The 16,960-nt window shown below is 51.7% G+C and overlaps 1 protein-coding gene across 1 annotated transcript; it reads left to right on the top strand.

Annotated features, from left to right (window-relative positions):
• Positions 1-7,986: 7,986 nt before the first annotated feature.
• Positions 7,987-9,182, top strand: LOC150024702 (uncharacterized). The gene is made up of 2 exons (XM_090296108.1): positions 7,987-9,001; positions 9,127-9,182. Exons 1-2 carry the CDS (start codon positions 7,987-7,989, stop codon positions 9,180-9,182), a joined length of 1,071 nt encoding a protein of 356 aa, XP_090152234.1.
• Positions 9,183-16,960: the final 7,778 nt, after the last annotated feature.

The following is a 16,960-nucleotide window of genomic DNA, read 5'->3' as shown; positions in this document are numbered from 1 at the left end:
CAGTGCATCCAGGGGGGAGGGGATGTACACCCTGGGCAAGTTGAGGCACCAAACAAAGTCCTTCTCGCCGTCGAGCGAGTTAAGGCCATTTAAAGTCCTTCTCGCCGATGAGCGAGTTCAGGCGAGTTAAAAGACCTTCTCGCTTATATGCGGGTATAGGCAAGATAAAATCCTTCTCGTCTTGAACGAGTTCAGGTATGGCGAAGAGGGTGGAAGAAGCTTGAAAGGTGGCTAAGGTAGGTTCGAAGAGAACGCCTAGCCAGCCGGTCTTCAGCTCTGAAGTTCAGGGAGGGTAAAGGAAGTTCCCAAAGGGCATTTCTGCCCCAGATAAAGAAATGGCTGCCAAAGCGTGAGGCTGGGAAAAGCTGGTGTTACCAAGAGGTTTTGGCGATCGGGAAAAAATTCAAGCACGGCGAGAAGATTGAAAGACTTGTTTGATAAAGCGGGTCGAGTGAGACGTTGTTTGAACTGATGATTGAGTTACAGTTCGTTGCTTGGAAACTTTTCTTATGATCAGGTTAGTGCCTCAGGGGTACAAGTTGTTTAAAGCGATTATTGCTTAAGTTTGAATCGGCTCGAAGCGGTTACGCAAAGGTCGTGTTTGCCAAATCGCTAAGTTGAACGCAGCAAAGTTAAACATACAAAGAAGTAAAAAGCGCTCAAAAGAAGTCAGAAGAGATATCCAAGTTTCGCTATTGAAATGAGTAATTGTTCAAAACACATGTGCAAGAGTTTTTACAAGGTAAATAAAGGTGAGTTTATAAAGAAGCAGATGGGGTGGAATTGGTTGAGCCTTCGGCGGGAACGACCTTTCCATCTACTACTTCATTGTTTAACGACACCATGCTGAGGTCGAGATCAGGGAATAGGCATGCGAATTGCTCCCGAGCGGCTTCGAATCCAGCAGTCAGAATCTGAGCAGAATTTAGCTTAAGCTCTTCAAATTGTCCTTGAAGCTCTTCAACCTGTTTCTTGAGCTCCTCGTTCTGCTGCCCCAGCTCTTCAGCTTGTTTCTTGAGCTCCTTGTTCTGCTGCCCCTACTCTTCAATCTGCTTTTGGAGTTGTTTGTTAGTTTCTTGAGCATGGAGAAGGTCGTCAGTAACCTTCTTGGATTCTATTCGAGCTTGGGCCAACTCGGCAGCCATCTTCCCTTTCTCCTTGTTTGCCTCGGCGAGATCAGCCATGGCGTCGTCTCTCGCTTTCTCCACTTGCCCAAGTAGCTTTTCGCGGTCGATGGACCTTTGCTCCAGTTTTTGTACCTTATCGGCATTAGCTTGAATGTGAGCCTCCAGGTCGCTCGCCTTGGTGCGCAGAGGCACGATTCTGCTTTCGAGTTCAACTTTTTCTTGGGCAAGTTCATGGACTTTGCGGCGAAGGTCAGCAGCTTCCTTGCGCGCAAGCCTAAGCTCGGTGCTTAGGGCATCCTCTACTCGGGAATGTTCCATTTCCGCGAGCGTCAGGCTGAATGCCACCTTCTCTACCTCAACCTTCATTGTGCTGTTCTCGGTCTTGAGGTTGTAAACATCGTCTTGGAGCCGCCTAGTGGAGCTCTCCACAGCCCTCGTTATGATTGATGGGATATCCTCTGCTATGGTTTTGAGTTTGGCAGTCAGAGGCTCCCACATCCTTGTGACCTCGAGGGAAAGGTTTGCAGCTTGGAGAGGCGCCAGGGGGGCTTGTTGAGGGTTCTCGTCGCCACCTTCCTTAGCAATGTTTTCAGTGGTTGCTTCCTGGCGTGGCGACGCAATCGGGGACTCGGTGATTAGGATTGGAGAGGTGTGAGCGACCTCATCCCCGATTGGAACGATTCCTGCAGCTGAAGTGTTGGAAGGAGGGCCCCCTCCTGCTGATATATGTGGTGTAGAGGCGCTCGGGGGGTCCTCCAAGAAATTTGGCTCTGGGGCCTCAGTTGCAGGTGGCGCAGTGGCCAATGGAACTGCTTGGACTGGTGGTGAAGGGGCTTGTGGTGCTGGTGGTGAGGGAGGAGGAGCAGGTGTTGATGGTGGTGTTGAAGCTGGAAGAGGAGGCGGGGCAGGTGGAGAAGATGGTGCCACCCTCTTCCTTTTCGTGACAAGGCCATCCTCTGTGACCTCGTCATCCTCTTCTTCCTCTTGGACGATTTGGGGGGCTTTCCGCTTTGGCCTCTTAAGGACCAGTTTCTTTCGTTGCGTGGGCTCCTTAGGTGGTGATCGCCCCTGGATGATGGCCTTCTCGACCGCCGAGTTGGGAACCGTCTGGGAGCCGGTCGCCAACCCGTGGTTGCGGGCGAGCGCCTTTAAATCGGCGAGCATGTTCTTACCCAACATGGTGTCTGCATGAAATGAAAGTGCATAAGTTAGCTCAAAGGAGAAAGGGGTAAGTGTACAAGACAATGAGACAGCAAAAACAAGCATATGCAGAAAAGATAAAACCCAAGTCTTGTGTGTGTCGCGCGAGACGCCCAGAAACAATATCAGAAGCAATGTCAAGATAAAGATGTAGCATCCTAACCTATTTGGAATTCCAGCTGGTCCTCAAAGAACTCGAAGGAAATCAGGGTGGGGGTCAAGAATGTTATGTGGGCATCTGCCACCCTCTTCCAGAAGAGACAAAGGTCTCTGTCCAAAGCTCCCATGCTATCAGGACTTCTGGGCCTCCTGAAGCAGCTCTTGGACTCCTTTTTCCCCTTGTCCACCCAGTACAAGGGGAAACCATCGAGAAGGGAAGCGTCTTTGTCATTTGCGCGAACCTGGATGAACTTCCCCTTCCAATCCTTGTACGACTGCTGGAAGATGGTGAAAATGGACCTCCCAGCAATGGCGTTCAGGCTGACCCACAGGCGATCTCCTGGGTGCTTGGCCTCGAACAGGAATAAAAACACGTCCACTGACGCGGGCAACCCCAGGTGGGCGCACGTTATCTCGAAAGCTCGGACAAACGCCCAGCTGTTGGGGTGAAGCTGGGCGGCAGCGATATTGAGCTCGGTTAAGAGTTCCCTCTCAAATCGAGTAAGAGGGAACCTGAGTTTGACCTTCTTGAAGAAAGTGGTGTAGACGAAGCAGAAGGGCCCGTCGGTGCTCACTTTATCATCGGCGCACACTGGCAGAGTGGTGGGGCAAGGCAGCACCATCATTCTCTCATCGTGCTCCTTGTGGAACGATTGGTGGGCCTCGTCCCCATTGGTCAATCGCAGAACCGCTCCCGCGGTGTTCACCGATGAGGTTTCCTTTAAAAGGGTTGAGTTAGCCCATGGGTATAACGTCTTGAAGTCTGGCAGTGGGATGGGGGCTCCTCCAGCGTTTGGTGGAGTCGCCTGGGCCAGAGCGGTTTGAGAAGACGCAGGCCTCACAGCCTGCGAAGAGGGAGCACCACGAACTTGCATTGAGTCGTGTGCTTGTGAAGGAGGGTTTCGCGCTGATGGAGGGGGGTTCGGGGTGATCTTCGTGCGAGTCATGATAGCAACTGCAAACGTAGAAGAAAGAAATCAGGAGGGTTACAAAGGCTGACTCGATCATGAAAGGAAGGTGAAAGACGAACGAATGTGAGTTCGTTGCGACGATCGACAAAGCCCTAAGTTACGCAGAAGGAGAAATGGAAAAATAGCCCACAGCGTATGCACCAGACAGTTACAGGATGATGCAAATCGGTGAAAATGCAAGGGAACCCAGCAGATGAAGGAAAGTAGTTACCTTTCGATGATTAGGAGAACGTTGAAGGGAGGTGGTGATCTGGAGCGTCGAGGAACGTCGAGAGCTTTCGCAGAAGGAAATGAGAGCGTATGCAAGTGTGAAGAAAGTGATGGAACAGTAGGAGCGTAAGGGGTTTAAGGGTTTTCGAAACGGTTTTGGGAAGCGCTAACGGCAGATGAAGATAGCCGTTGATGAGAGCCGCGTGTCGAACGATGCGCGAAGGGTTTGGTGGAGCGTCAGAGCAGCAGAAAGTACTATCGCTTGGAATTCTGCGCCCATGCCACGTAGACCGGTGTTAACGAAGGCTTTTTCAGTCTTTTCGCTAGACAAGTCTTCGCTTAAGACTGGGGGGCTTGTGTACCGCCCTGGTGGTTGGGTGCGATGACATGGCACCCTGCTACAGTGCAGGCGTGTTGACAAGGCGCCAGGTTGGCAGTTGGGAAGGAAGTCGGGAGGCACGTGTAGTCGCCGGGTGTTAAGTTGGCGTGTTCCGATCTCCAGCTTACCAGAATAGGCGATCGCCAGGTTGGGGGTGAAGTCGCCAGATGCAGACTCAGGCGACCAGGCAGTCGGAGATCGCCAGAACAAGCACATCGCCGAAGGCGAAGGAGAAGCAGATTATGAAGGCGGCCGGCGAGACCACAGGGAAGGTGTATGAAGGCCCTACCTCGCCAGTTTCAGTAAAGATCGCACTCCTGAGTTAGCTATGCACTGGGCAGTACCATGCGTAGGTAACTTAGCCAAAATGAGAGAAGAAGCAGCGCCAAGTCAGGGAGCCTCCAGATGATGGCACGTGTACAGTTGGATACGAGCCACGTGCCAAGTCTGTAACTGCCAGGAGAGAGAAAACCACCAGGTATATAAGAGTTCCTAACAAATTTTCTAAGGTACGCACGTTCAGTTCATACACTTTACGCTTGCGAGTGACAGAGCTGTTTGTGAGAGAGAGTTTTCACGGTTCCAGTTCTTAGTATTTGGTGATACCGTCACTGACTTGAGCGTCGGAGTGCGATCGGCCGCAGCGGCGCCGTGTTGTTTCTCTGCAGGTTCTTGAGATAGATCCAGAGGAGGAACAGAAGTGAGAAGCGGCGCGCACGTCGATCCTTTGACGAGGCATTCTCCAGCGCTCCGGTCAACAGGCAGGATCAATTTGAAAGCATGTTTACGCGCTAGATTCGTACCCCCACACTTTAGGAAAGACCTTATGTTGAAACTCCAACGGTTTCATCAAGGCATGCTAAGTGTGGATGATTACTTTAAACAACTAGACACGCTTTTAATTCGAATTAATATGGATGAGAGTGAGGAAGCTAAGATAGCTAGGTTTGTGAGTGGCCTTCGAAGGGACATTCAAGACGTGGTAGAATTACAAGAATATTCTTCTTTGGAAAATGTGGTGCACCTTGCTAGTAAAATTGAAAATCAACTTGCAAGGAAAAATGCTTTCAAAAATTCTTCTAAGGATAACTACTACCACTCTTCTTGGAAAAATAAAAATAACTCTTTTTCAAATATCTCTTTTAAGGACTTTACTTTCAAACCTAGAGAGTCTAAGCCTTCCACTTCCAATTCTAGGCCTAAATCACCACATAAATCGTCTAGTAAGAAATGTTTTAAATGCTTAAGCTATGGACATATTGCTTCTAATTGCCCTTCTAAACGAGCTATGTATATGCATGATGGGGTAGATAGCAGTGAGCATGGGTCCGAATCTTCTAGACATTCCTCACCTTCTAGATCCCCAAGTGAGAGTGAGAGTGAAAGCCCACATGAGGGTGACCTATTAGTAATAAGACGCATGCTTGGACAAGTTTTAAAACCTTTTGATGACAATCAAAGAGAAAATATTTTTCATTCAAGGTGTCTTATTATGATAGGGTATGCTCTTTGATTGTGGATGGGGGGAGTTGTGCGAATGTGGCAAGCACAAAAGTAGTAGACAAACTTGGATTGCCTACCATCTCTCATGCCAAGCCCTATAAGTTACAATGGTTGAGTGAGGTGGGTGAGTTAGTAGTGAACAAACAAGTCCTCATTACATTTTCCATTGGCAAATATAAAGATGAGGTCTTGTGTGATGTTGTTCCAATGGAAGCTACTTGATCCGGTCGGTCATCGGTATGGGATGACGTCAGCCACTGATGGCCACGTGGGCTATTCTTAGTGAGACAGGTGGGCCAAGGAAGCTGGTGTGACCTGAAGAGGGTGATCAGGAGATCGGTGTCAGGAGGAGATCAGAGATCAGAGAGGTTATGCGGTCTATGGTACCATGCATGAGAGTGGTCCAAGGAAGCCAGTCGGTCGGTGATCGCATCCCTCTCGGCCCGTAACGTGCACGGGGCAGGACAGAGGTGATCGCCCATGCGTTAGGTAGTACCTGGTACGCGCGATTGCCCCAGTCGCACCTGGTACCTACGCAAAGGTTGCACGAGACATCCAACGAAAGAGACACGCTACGTTACTTCGTGTATAGACAACGTGGGAGGGCAGGAGGTTATATAAAGGCATTCCACGTTGTTACAGAGGTACGTTTTGATACTGGAAAAGATCTAGTTTTCGCACAGAGAGAAGAGAGAGAATTCGCAGAGAGCACGGTCCTCACAGAGACTCATAGTAAACGACTCTTTGGTGGTTTTGTTCACTGACTTACGGAAGGCGGAGTTAGACGTTGCGGGGCCTTCAACAGACAAGTCACCGGCAAGATCATTTGGCGCCCACCGTGGGGCTCGTTTGAAATTGTGATCCCGTCCACTGTCCTGCCAGATTTCGTGTGTTCTTAAGATTCTTTGCTGCAAGAATGAGGAAGACAAGGCAAACTACACCCGCGCCATCCGTCGAAGAAGGAGCTGTAACGATGGCGCAAGTCTTGGAGATAATGCGCGCGCTGCAAGACGATGTGGCGGCGTCAAGAATGGTGCAAGGAAGGATGCAAGCAGACTTGGCTGCATCGCAGGGCAGGAACGAAGATTTGAATCGGGTTAATGAAGAGCTGCGCCAGTCTTTACAGGCGCAGAAAGAGAGGGTGGCGGAGGAAGGAGTGGCGCCACCACCATCCCCTCCCATGACTTTCCCCATGCCATTCTCATCTGAAATAATGGGCGCAGTAGTACCACCAGGCTTAGTGGGGGTGAAGGCCTCGTTCACAGGGGTAAAGGATCCAGAAGCGCACCTGACGGCTTTCCACACCCAAATGATGCTTTCTGGAGGCTCGAATGTCGTATACTGCAAGCTATTCATGAGTACCCTGAGTGGGGTTGCGCTAGAATGGTTCGTAAGCCTGCCAGACGGCCACATCACGTCGTTTCAACAATTCTCAAAGCTGTTCAGGGAGCAATATATCGTGAACAGGGCACCCCCAGTGGTGTCGTACGATCTCTTCGATGTGCACCAGAACTAAGGCGAGACCCTCCGGGATTACCTTAGCCGTTTTGGGTCGCAGGTGGTGAGGCTGCCCAGCAAGGATGAAAATATGCTGGTGCACGCGTTCCAGAAAGGGGTTCTTGCTGGCCCCTTTAGTGAGTCTTTGAGCAGGCACCGCCCTAGCACGTTCGCGGAGATTAGGCGTCGTGCCGTGGCGCACATCACTGTAGAAATAGCGGTTTTTGAGAAAAGGGAAAGCGCAGTCCCTAACAAGTCGCGCGCAGGACCAAGCAGGACTCAGCAGCCGATGAGGGTGCACGAGGCCAAGGAGGGAAAAAGGGCTCAGGGAAAACCCCGCCCTTACGAGCCTCGGAGGGATTAGAATGGGGGGCGCACGAGGGAGAGTAACGCACCCCCCAGGTTTGATTTTGTGGTGGAACTGGCGGAACTGATCGTCATTCCAGCCATAGCAGCACGGCTGCGAGCACCGGAGAAGACCGACAGGGTGCTGGGGCGAAAGAAAGACGTGTGGTGTGAGTTCCATCAGGCCTATGGCCACCCACTCCGCGCGTGCTTGGCATTAGGACACCAACTCGCGGAGTTGGTAAAAAATGGCTTCCTGAGTGATTACTTGCGAGAGCCGCAAGGCGATCAGACATCGGGGGCCCCAGCAGGGGATCCTCAGCACGAGGTACCGGTGCACGGGGAGGTGCACACGATCGCGGGAGGATTCTCTAGGGGAGGATGTACAGCCTCTTAGAGAAAGAGGTACGCGCGATCGGTGTTGGCAGTCGACTCGGCGGAGGAGGATCACTCCCCCGACGTCGACATTGTCTTCACCAAAGCTGATCTCCGGGACGTTGTGCCTCACGACAACGACCCGATAGTTATCTCTCTTGTCACGGCAGGGAGGAAGGTGCACAGGGTCCTTGTGGACCAGGGAAGCTCGGCAAACGTGATGTTCTGGCCGACATTCAACAAACTGCAGCTGTCCCCTGATCTTCTGAAGCCATACCCAGGGTGTTTGTATGGTTTCGCAGGGGACCAGGTAGAGGTGCGGGGCTATGTGGAGCTGAGGACCACAATCATGGATGGTGCCACAGCCCGCACTGAAAAGATTAAGTACTTGGTGGTCAATGCTCCGTCCGCCTACAACATACTGTTGGGAAGACCGACGCTCAACAGGTTAGGAGCCGTACCATCGACAAGGCACATGAAGGTAAAGATGCCTTCGATGGAAGGGGTAGTGGTTACCATTAAATCGGACCAAAAGGAAGCCCGCCGCTGCTATGAAAACAGTCTCAAGCAGCAGAGAAGCGTGTGCCATGGTACCACAACGCCGCCGCCAAGGTCGGACGAGGGAACAGCAGAGGTCGTGACGTTGGTAAGAGGCACGCACGACGACGTGGAAATGGAAGAGGCGATGCTTGGGGGCACGGGAAGTGCCCAGGGTGAAGCTGAAGGGGAAAGAGGGATCGCGCCTCGCGAGTCTGGGATAGCGAGGGCGGTCATCGCCAGAGAAAGAAGGCCCCACCCGACTGAGGGGTGGGTGGAGGCGGCGATCGGGGGAAGGGGGTTCAAGCTGGGAGGACAGCTCGACGAGGACACACGACGACAGATCGCCGAGGTAATTGAGAAGAACATGGGCGCATTTGCGTGGACGGCCTCGGACATGCCGGGCATCAACCCGGACTTCCTCTACCATTGCCTCGCAATGGATCCCCAGGTCCGACCGTTGCGCCAAAGGAGGAGGAAGTACAATGAGGAGGAGAGGCAGGTGATCCATGAAGAAACCCACAAACTCATGACCGCGGGGCATATCAGGGAAATCCAGTACCCAGAGTGGCTGGCCAATGTGGTGCTGGTGAAGAACTCAAACGGCAAATGGAGGATTTGCGTGGATTTCACCGACCTCAACAAAGCATGCCCCAAGGACTCTTATCCCCTGCCTAGCATTGACGCCCTGGTAGATAGTGCGTCAGGATGCCAGCTGATGAGTTTCTTGGACGCCTTTTTGGGTTACAACCAGATCAGGATGCACCCGTCGGACAAGAGCAATACCGTATTCATGACCGAGCGGTCCTGCTACTGTTATAAGGTAATGTCGTTCGGTTTGAAGAATGCGGGAGCCACCTATCAGAGGCTGATGGATAGAGTACTCTCGCTGATGCTGGGAAGGAACGTACAGGCGTACGTCGATGACATGGTGGTCACCTCGCGAGGGAAGGAGGAGCATGTCGCTGATCTGGAGGAACTTTTCACAACGATCGCCAAGTACGGGTTGAAGCTCAACCCAGAGAAATGTATCTTTGGTGTAGAAGCGGGGAAGTTTCTGGGTTTCCTCCTAACAAAGCGAGGGATTGAGGCAAATCCCGAGAAATGTGCGGCGGTCATGGCGATGAGGAGCCCGGCGTCGGTGAAGGAGGTGCAGCAACTCATTGGTCGGCTGGCGGCTTTGTCGCGATTCATGTCCGCTGGAGGGGAGAAGGGCCATCCTTACTACCAATGTCTCAAGCGGAACAGCAGGTTCGTTTGGACCGAAGAATGTGAGGAGGCATTTGTTAAGCTTAAAGAATATTTGGCAAGCCCGCCGGTGCAGTGCAAGCCACAGACAGGCGCCCCTCTTCGTTTATACTTTGCTGTAACAGAGAGGGCGGTCCGTTCGGTTCTGGTCCAAGAGCAGGAGCAGGTCCAGAGACCTATCTATTTTGTGAGCAAGGTGCTGCAGGGCCCCGAAGTAAGATATCAGGCTCTGGAGAAAGCACCTTTGGCGGTGGTATTCTCAGCAAGAAGGTTGCGTCACTACTTTCACAGCTTCACGGTTGTAGTGATGACTGATCTTCCCATCCAAAAGGTGCTAAAAAAGCCGGATGCAGCCGGAAGAATGGTAAAGTGGGCCGTAGAAATATCTGAGTTCGATATCAGATACGAACCCCGAGGACCGATCAAGAGGCAGGTGTGCGCGGATTTCGTCGCTGAGTTGTCATCGGGCGACGCACCGCCCGAGGGCTCGGTCTTCCGATGGGTCTTATCGGTAGACGGATCCTCAAACCAACAGGGGAGTGGCGCGGGGGTCATCCTAGAAGGCCCAAACGGGGTACTGATCGAGCAGTCCCTGCGTTTCGCCTTCAAAGCCAGCAACAACCAGGCGGAGTACGAGGCCTGAATCGCCAGAGTGCTGCTGGCAAAGGAGATGGGAGCAAAAAGTTTAACGACCAAAATCGATTCCCTGTTGGTCGCTGGGCAGGTAACCGGGGAATTCCAGGCCAGAGACCCGCAGATGGCTGCATAGCTTGAGTATGTGCGCACCTTGAAGGTATCCTTTATAGCGTTTGAATTGATCCACGTACCAAGGGAGCAAAATGCCAGAGCCGACTTGCTCGCCAAGCTAGCCAGCTCGGGCAAGGGGGGAAGGCAGAGGACCGTCATCCAGGAGACACTGAGGGTACCTCGTGCGTTCGTTACAGACAACCAAGTGCTGCAGTTGTGCGATTCTCGCGAGCGTGCCGCGATCGGGCATCGGTCTCTCACACAGGAAACCTTGAAAGCACCAAGAGTGAGAGCTCGATCGACAGGATCCAACAAGGTGATGGAGATTGACGCCACGACAAGGGCTGACACGGGATAACCCCATACCAGCGGTATCTGGCAGATGGGGTGCTTCAGCTAGAGCCGGCGGAGGCAAAGAGAATAAAGAAGAGCTCGAGCAAGTTCACCCTCATTGATGGGGACCTCTTCAGATTCGGATTCACCCATCCAGTTTTAGTATGCGTGCACGGAGAGCAGTGCACGAGGCTTATGTCAGAGCTCCACGAGGGAATATGCGGGAGCCACGTCGGCGGTTGCGCCCTGGCGGGTAGAATTCTCCGTGCAGGGTACTACTGGCCAACGCTGAGGGAAGATTGTGTGGGTTACGCTCAGCGGTGCAAGCAATGCCAGCAGCATGCAGATTGGCACAAGGCGCCCCCCGAAGAACTAAGGTCAATTCACAACCCCTGGCCTTTCCACACGTGGGGAATCGACATCTTGGGACCTTTCCCCCTGGCGATCAGGCAGATGAAGTTCTTGATCGTCGCCATCGAGTATTTCACGAAGTGGGTGGAAGCAGAGCCGGTCGCACAAATCACCACTCACAAGGTTCAACAGTTTGTATGGAAAAACGTCGTGTGCCATTTCGGAGTGCCCAAGCGTCTAGTCTCCGACAATGGCACCCAGTTTACGAGCCATCAGCTGAGGAACCTATGCGAGAAGGTGGGGATACAGCAGGTGTTCGCTTCGGTAGAGCACCCTCAAACGAACGGGCAGGTAGAATCTGCCAACCGAGTGCTGCTCAGAGGGCTAAAGAGAATAATAGAAAAGGCCAAAGGAACGTGGGCGGAAGAAGTTCCCAGGATCGTATGGGTCTATCACACTATTCCGCAATCTAGCACCCATGAGACACCTTTCAGTTTGGTTTATGGGTCAGACGCTATGATCCCTGTGGAGATACAGGAAAATTCACCAAGATTTCTGAATTTCGTGGCAGAGAGGTCCAACGAGGAGAGAAAGGTGAATCTAGACCTTTTGGTCGAGATACGAGAAGAAGCCAGGATCAACGCTGAAGCTATAAAGAGAAGGGTGGAGCGAAGGCATAACTCCAAGGTGAGGCAGAGGCGATTCCAGGAGGGAGATCTGGTGATGAGGAAAGCGCATCAGCACGAGTTAGAGAATAAGCTGTCTCCCAAGTGGACCAGCCCGTTCAGAATAGTGGAGGCATTGGAGAACGGTGCTTATCGGCTGGAAACCTTGGATTGAGGGGCGATCCCCAGGACGTGGAACGCCACGCATTTAAAACTCTACTTTAGTTAAAATGTGTAGTGAGGCCGCGTTTTCGCGCCAAGGTGAACAATGTGAACAAGTTAAGGGTAAGCCCTTTTTCCCAGAAATAAAAAGAGGTTATGAGTATAAAGTTTGCAAAGTTTTGAGTTTAAAATCCTCCTCGCCCCAGGCGCGAGTGCAGGTGATCGGTTAGGCCTCCCTCGCCCCAGGCGCGAGTGAAGGCAACCGGTCTTAATCCTCCTCACCCCAGGCGTGAGTGCAGGCAGTTAAGTTCGAAATGCCAGGGGCGCTAGTAAGCCCAAAGAAGGGAAAGGAAGGATTCGAGAAACGCCTTTACCCAAGTGGCGTACCGTCAATATTGGCTCGGTAGGACTCTTAGTCAAATACCTTCTCACCCAAGGAGTGAGAAGATGGTAGAGCCACCTGAAGCTCTGAGGAACGATGGCCTTGGGGCAGGTAAGAGAGGGTGTCGAGAAACACTCTTCCTCCCAAAAACAAGGTGTCATCCTAGACCGATCGGTGTGGAAGTCCTCTATGCACTTAGCGTTGGAGCGACAAAGCAATAAAAAAATATGTACGGTAGAACCGCGATGACCGATGAGAAGGTGGTAGTGGTGGTTTAAACCCGATCGGTCATCAGTTATCAAGGGTTGCTCGTTGTGATCATAGTAAGAGATAAAAGAAGTTCAAATACGGTTAAGGTCTGGCATCAAGCTCGTGTAGATTAACAATTAATCGCACGTAGCAAGGGATAAAGGCAAGAAGATACACAAACAAACAAGCAATAGCAAAGAGAAGAATTTAATAAATCTATAGTTCGAGTTTTTACAAGGCAAATATTTATGGGCAAAATAAAGAAAAGCCACGTCAAGGGCAGTCAGGGACGGACGACCTTGCCATCCACCACCTCGAATTCAATGGACAGCTGGGAGCGGTCGACCTCGGGTAAAGCGCACTTGAGTTGCTCAAGAGCGAAGTCGAAACCCTCAGCAAAGGTGTCGGCCGCCTCTTCCCATAGTTTGGTCTTCTCGGCCTCGAACCCAGCTTTATCGGTCTCGAGCGCAACCTTCTCGATGGTCAGGGTGGCAATGGTCGACTCGACTTCTTTGAGCTTCCGGTCACTCGCGGCGAGGGCCTCCGTCAAGCTAGCATTTTGTTGACACATGTAGGCGGTTTCAGCCTCGAGTTGGATGGCCTTACCCGTAGTCTTCCAGCAGTTGGAAGTCGAGGGCGATGGCATCCCCCATCAGCATCTCGGTCTTGATGGTCTCCTGGACTTGTTGGACGCGAGCCATCTTGGATTCCTCCAGCATGTCCTTCAACATGCCGTTGGTGTCTTGCAAAGCCTCGTAGTCACTTCGCAGCGACTCCTGTTGGCTGAGCAGCTCCTTCACCTTGCCCTCTAGCTTTTCGAGGTGGCGGTGTTGTGTGGAGAATTCCAAGGAGAGCACCATCTGACGGGCCAAGTGGAGGTCCACCTCGCTGGAGCTCCACTTGACCAGCTCCTGATTTTGTAGCAGTTGCTTGGTCAGGCAGAGAACCTTGGGGAGTCCCTCGGAGTTGGGGCCCGTCACCTGGAAGGAGCTCTCACCACCACCCTCAGATGCGGTGGCAGAGTCTTGGGGGCGCAGCGATGGCGGGGGACGAGGGGTTCCCTCCGAACGCGCGATCCCACTCCCAGCTGCTTGAGTCGGAGGGGGTGACTTTGCTGGGGGTGGAGAGGAAAGGGGGGCTGGTGATGGAGGGCGCTCGGGGGAGGCATGGGCTCGAGGAAGCGGGTTGGCATCATCCTCGGGGCCCTCGGTTCCCCTTCTTTTTCTTTGGACCAAAGGGGACCCAGAGCTCTCCTCCTCAATGGCTATGACGGTGGTGGGGGCCTTCACCAATCGTTTCCTTTTCTTGTCACCCCTGGTCTCACGCCCTTCAGCTGGCGCGACCGAGATGGGAGAGGCACGAATGGGTTCGGCGATCGCCTCCACCTCAGAGGGCTCCTCAGCAGCCCGACGGCTCCTGGCCAGAGCGAGCAGCCTTTGCCGCCTTTCCTTGTCAGAAGTCATATCTGCATCAATTCAACATGGCAAAAGGTTAGCATACCAAGGCTCAAGAAAGCAAGCAGTTCAAACATAAAGGTAGTTAGCAAGTATATGTGGGGAAAGAAGCGAATCGGAAGCCCTAGGTAAAGGCAGGTAGAAGAGAAAGGAGGGAACAAACCGATGTATCTTTTGAGCTTCTCGGCGTCAAACTCGTGCTTGATAATGGTGGAAGAGCCAAACTTGGCGCCCAAGCCAGAGAGAAGGCCGCACAGCTCGCGCTCGTATGGGGCCATGGTTTCCAAACCTCGGGGTTTCCTAAATTCCACCTTAGGAACCCAGTAGAGGGGAAAGCCCTCGAGAAGGAAAGGGCTGTGTCTATTAGAGGTGATCATGTAGAATCTACCCTTCCAATCCTTGAAAGACTGCTGATACAGGCCCAAGATCACCCTCCCTGTCACACCGTTTAGGCTGACCCATGACCTATCACCCGGGTTCTTGGCCTCGAAGAAGTAGAGGAAGACGTTGGTTGATGGAGGGTGCCCAAAGTGGTTGCATAGGATCTCGAACGCCCGGATGAAGACCCAAGCGTTCGGATGAAGTTGGCAAGGGGCAACGTTCAACTCAGTAAGGAGCTACTTCACAAAGACGGTGAAGGGTAAGCGGAGGCGCAACCTCTTGAAGATAGCCGAGTAGATGAATGTAAAGGGCACCCCGTTGGTGTCCCTGTCATCTACGCAAATGGCCATGCTCTAGGGGGGGATGCGCACACCCAGATTTCGATCATCCTCCCTGTCGATGGCGCATGAAGGCTCGTCCTCAGCACCCTTCAGCAGGGTGGCGAGGTGATCGACTGGGAGCTGGCTGGACGTTTCAGCACGTAGGTGGAGGGGAGCCCACTTGTACGCTTGCGCGTAGTCTTGTGGAGCGAGCGTCGCCCTGGGTTGTGTACCCGCCGAGGGGGTAGCGCTCGTTGAGGGCGATGAAGGTGCACTGGAGGAAGGCTGTGCACCAGAAGGCGAGGCAAGGCGCGCGGTAGTTTTGGTGCGAGCCATTGTCTGTAACTACAATGGAGAAGGGAAAAGGTGAGGAATCAGTAAAAACTAGAAGAAGATGAAGGGAGTAAATGCTATGGTTCGAAGGGGTAAAGAAATGACAGCGACGAAGAGGAAGAAGAAGCGGAACGTAGAAAAGTCAGAAGAGGCCTTGATACAGCGCAGAAGAGGGAAAGTGACTCATGATGCATGAATAAATATGCATGAATAAATACAGTTACTGGGAAATGCAATCGGTAGAAAATGTCCAAATACGCCATAGATAGAGAAAGGAAGTACCTTTTTGTGATCGCGAACGGTTTCTAGGAGCATGGAAGCGAGGAAGATGAATCGCGGAAGAAGGTTCGAGAGGTTGCAAAGAAACGTGTTGGGGAAGATAATGGAACAGTAGAGGCGCGTAAGTTTTGAATAAAGGAACTGCAAGCGACGCTTCACGCTAACCGTTGATGCGCACACGTGTCGCAAGATAAGGGAAGGAAAGCGTAACGTTACTTAAAGTACAACACCTGACGCGGCACGTGATGTGGTGTCACTTGCCACGTGACCACCGAGAACGAGCACTTAGTCTCTTCGCTGAGGACGAGTACGCAGCTCGAGACTGGGGGGCTTGTGATCCGGTCGGTCATCGGTCTGGGATGACGTCAGCCACTGATGGCCACGTGGGTTGTTCTTAGTGAGACAGGTGGGCCAAGGAAGCTGGTGTGACCTGAAGAGGGTGATCAGGAGATCGGTGGTCAGGAGGAGATCAGAGATCAGAGAGGTTATGCGGTCTATGGTACCATGCATGAGAGTGGTCCAAGGAAGCCAGTCGGTCGGTGATCGCATCCCTCTCGGCCCGTAACGTGCACGGGGCAGGACAGAGGTGATCGCCCATGCGTTAGGTAGTACCTGGTACGCGCGATTGCCCCAGTCGCACCTGGTACCTACGCAAAGGTTGCACGAGACATCCAACGAAAGAAACACACTAAGTTACTTCGTGTATAGACAACGTGGGAAGGCAGGAGGTTATATAAATGCATTCCACGTAGTTACAGAGGTACGTTTTGATACTGGAAAAGATCTAGTTTTCGCACAGAGAGAAGAGAGAGAATTCGCAGAGAGCACGGTCCTCACAGAGACTCAGAGTAAACAACTCTTTGGTGGTTTTGTTCACTGACTTACGGAAGGCGGAGTTAGACGTTGCGGGGCCTTCAACAGACAAGTCACCGGCAAGATCAGATCTTAAGAGTGGTTACAATCAAATTCGAATTAAACATGGTGATGAATGGAAAACCGCTTTTAAGACCAAATTTGGTTTATATGAGTGGTTGGTCATGCCTTTTGGCTTGACTAATGCTCCTAGTACCTTCATGCGACTCATGCATCATGTTTTAAGAGCATTCATTGGCAAGTTTGTTGTGGTTTACTTTGATGATATTCTTATATATAGCTTGTCTTTAGAAGATCATGAGTCACATGTTAGACAAGTTTTAGAAACTCTTAGGAAGGAAAAATTGTATGCTAATCATGCTAAATGTTTTTTTGCATTAGATCATATAGACTTCCTAGGGTTTGTGGTTAGTCATAAAGGGGTGCATGTAGATCAAACAAAAGTTGCAGCAATTCAACATTGGCCTACACCCACCAATGTCAATGAAGTACGAAGTTTTCATGGACTTGCTAGTTTTTATAGGCGGTTTGTGAAAGACTTTAGTACAATTGCCGCACCTTTAAATGCCATAGTAAAGAAGGATGTGGTTTTTAAGTGGGGACAAGAGCAAGAAAACGCTTTTCAAGCTTTGAAGGATAAATTAACTAAAGCCCCCATTTTAGCCCTTCCTAACTTTGCTAAGACATTTGAAATAGAGTGTGATGCCTCTAATATAGGCATTGGGGCCGTCCTCCTTCAAGAAGGACACCCCATAACTTATTTTAGTGAGAAACTCAAAGGGAGTCATCTCAATTACTCCACTTATGATAAAGAACTTTATGCTCTTGTTAGAACTTTGCAAAATTGGCAACATTATCTTTTTCCAAAGGAATTTGTGAT

This window comes from Phaseolus vulgaris, chromosome 10, assembly GCF_051622355.1.
Source record: "Phaseolus vulgaris cultivar YP4 chromosome 10, ASM5162235v1, whole genome shotgun sequence".
NCBI classification, from domain to species: Eukaryota; Viridiplantae; Streptophyta; class Magnoliopsida; order Fabales; family Fabaceae; genus Phaseolus; species Phaseolus vulgaris.
Note: the sequence above shows the minus strand (reverse complement) of the source record. Positions and strands in the feature narration are given on the sequence as shown.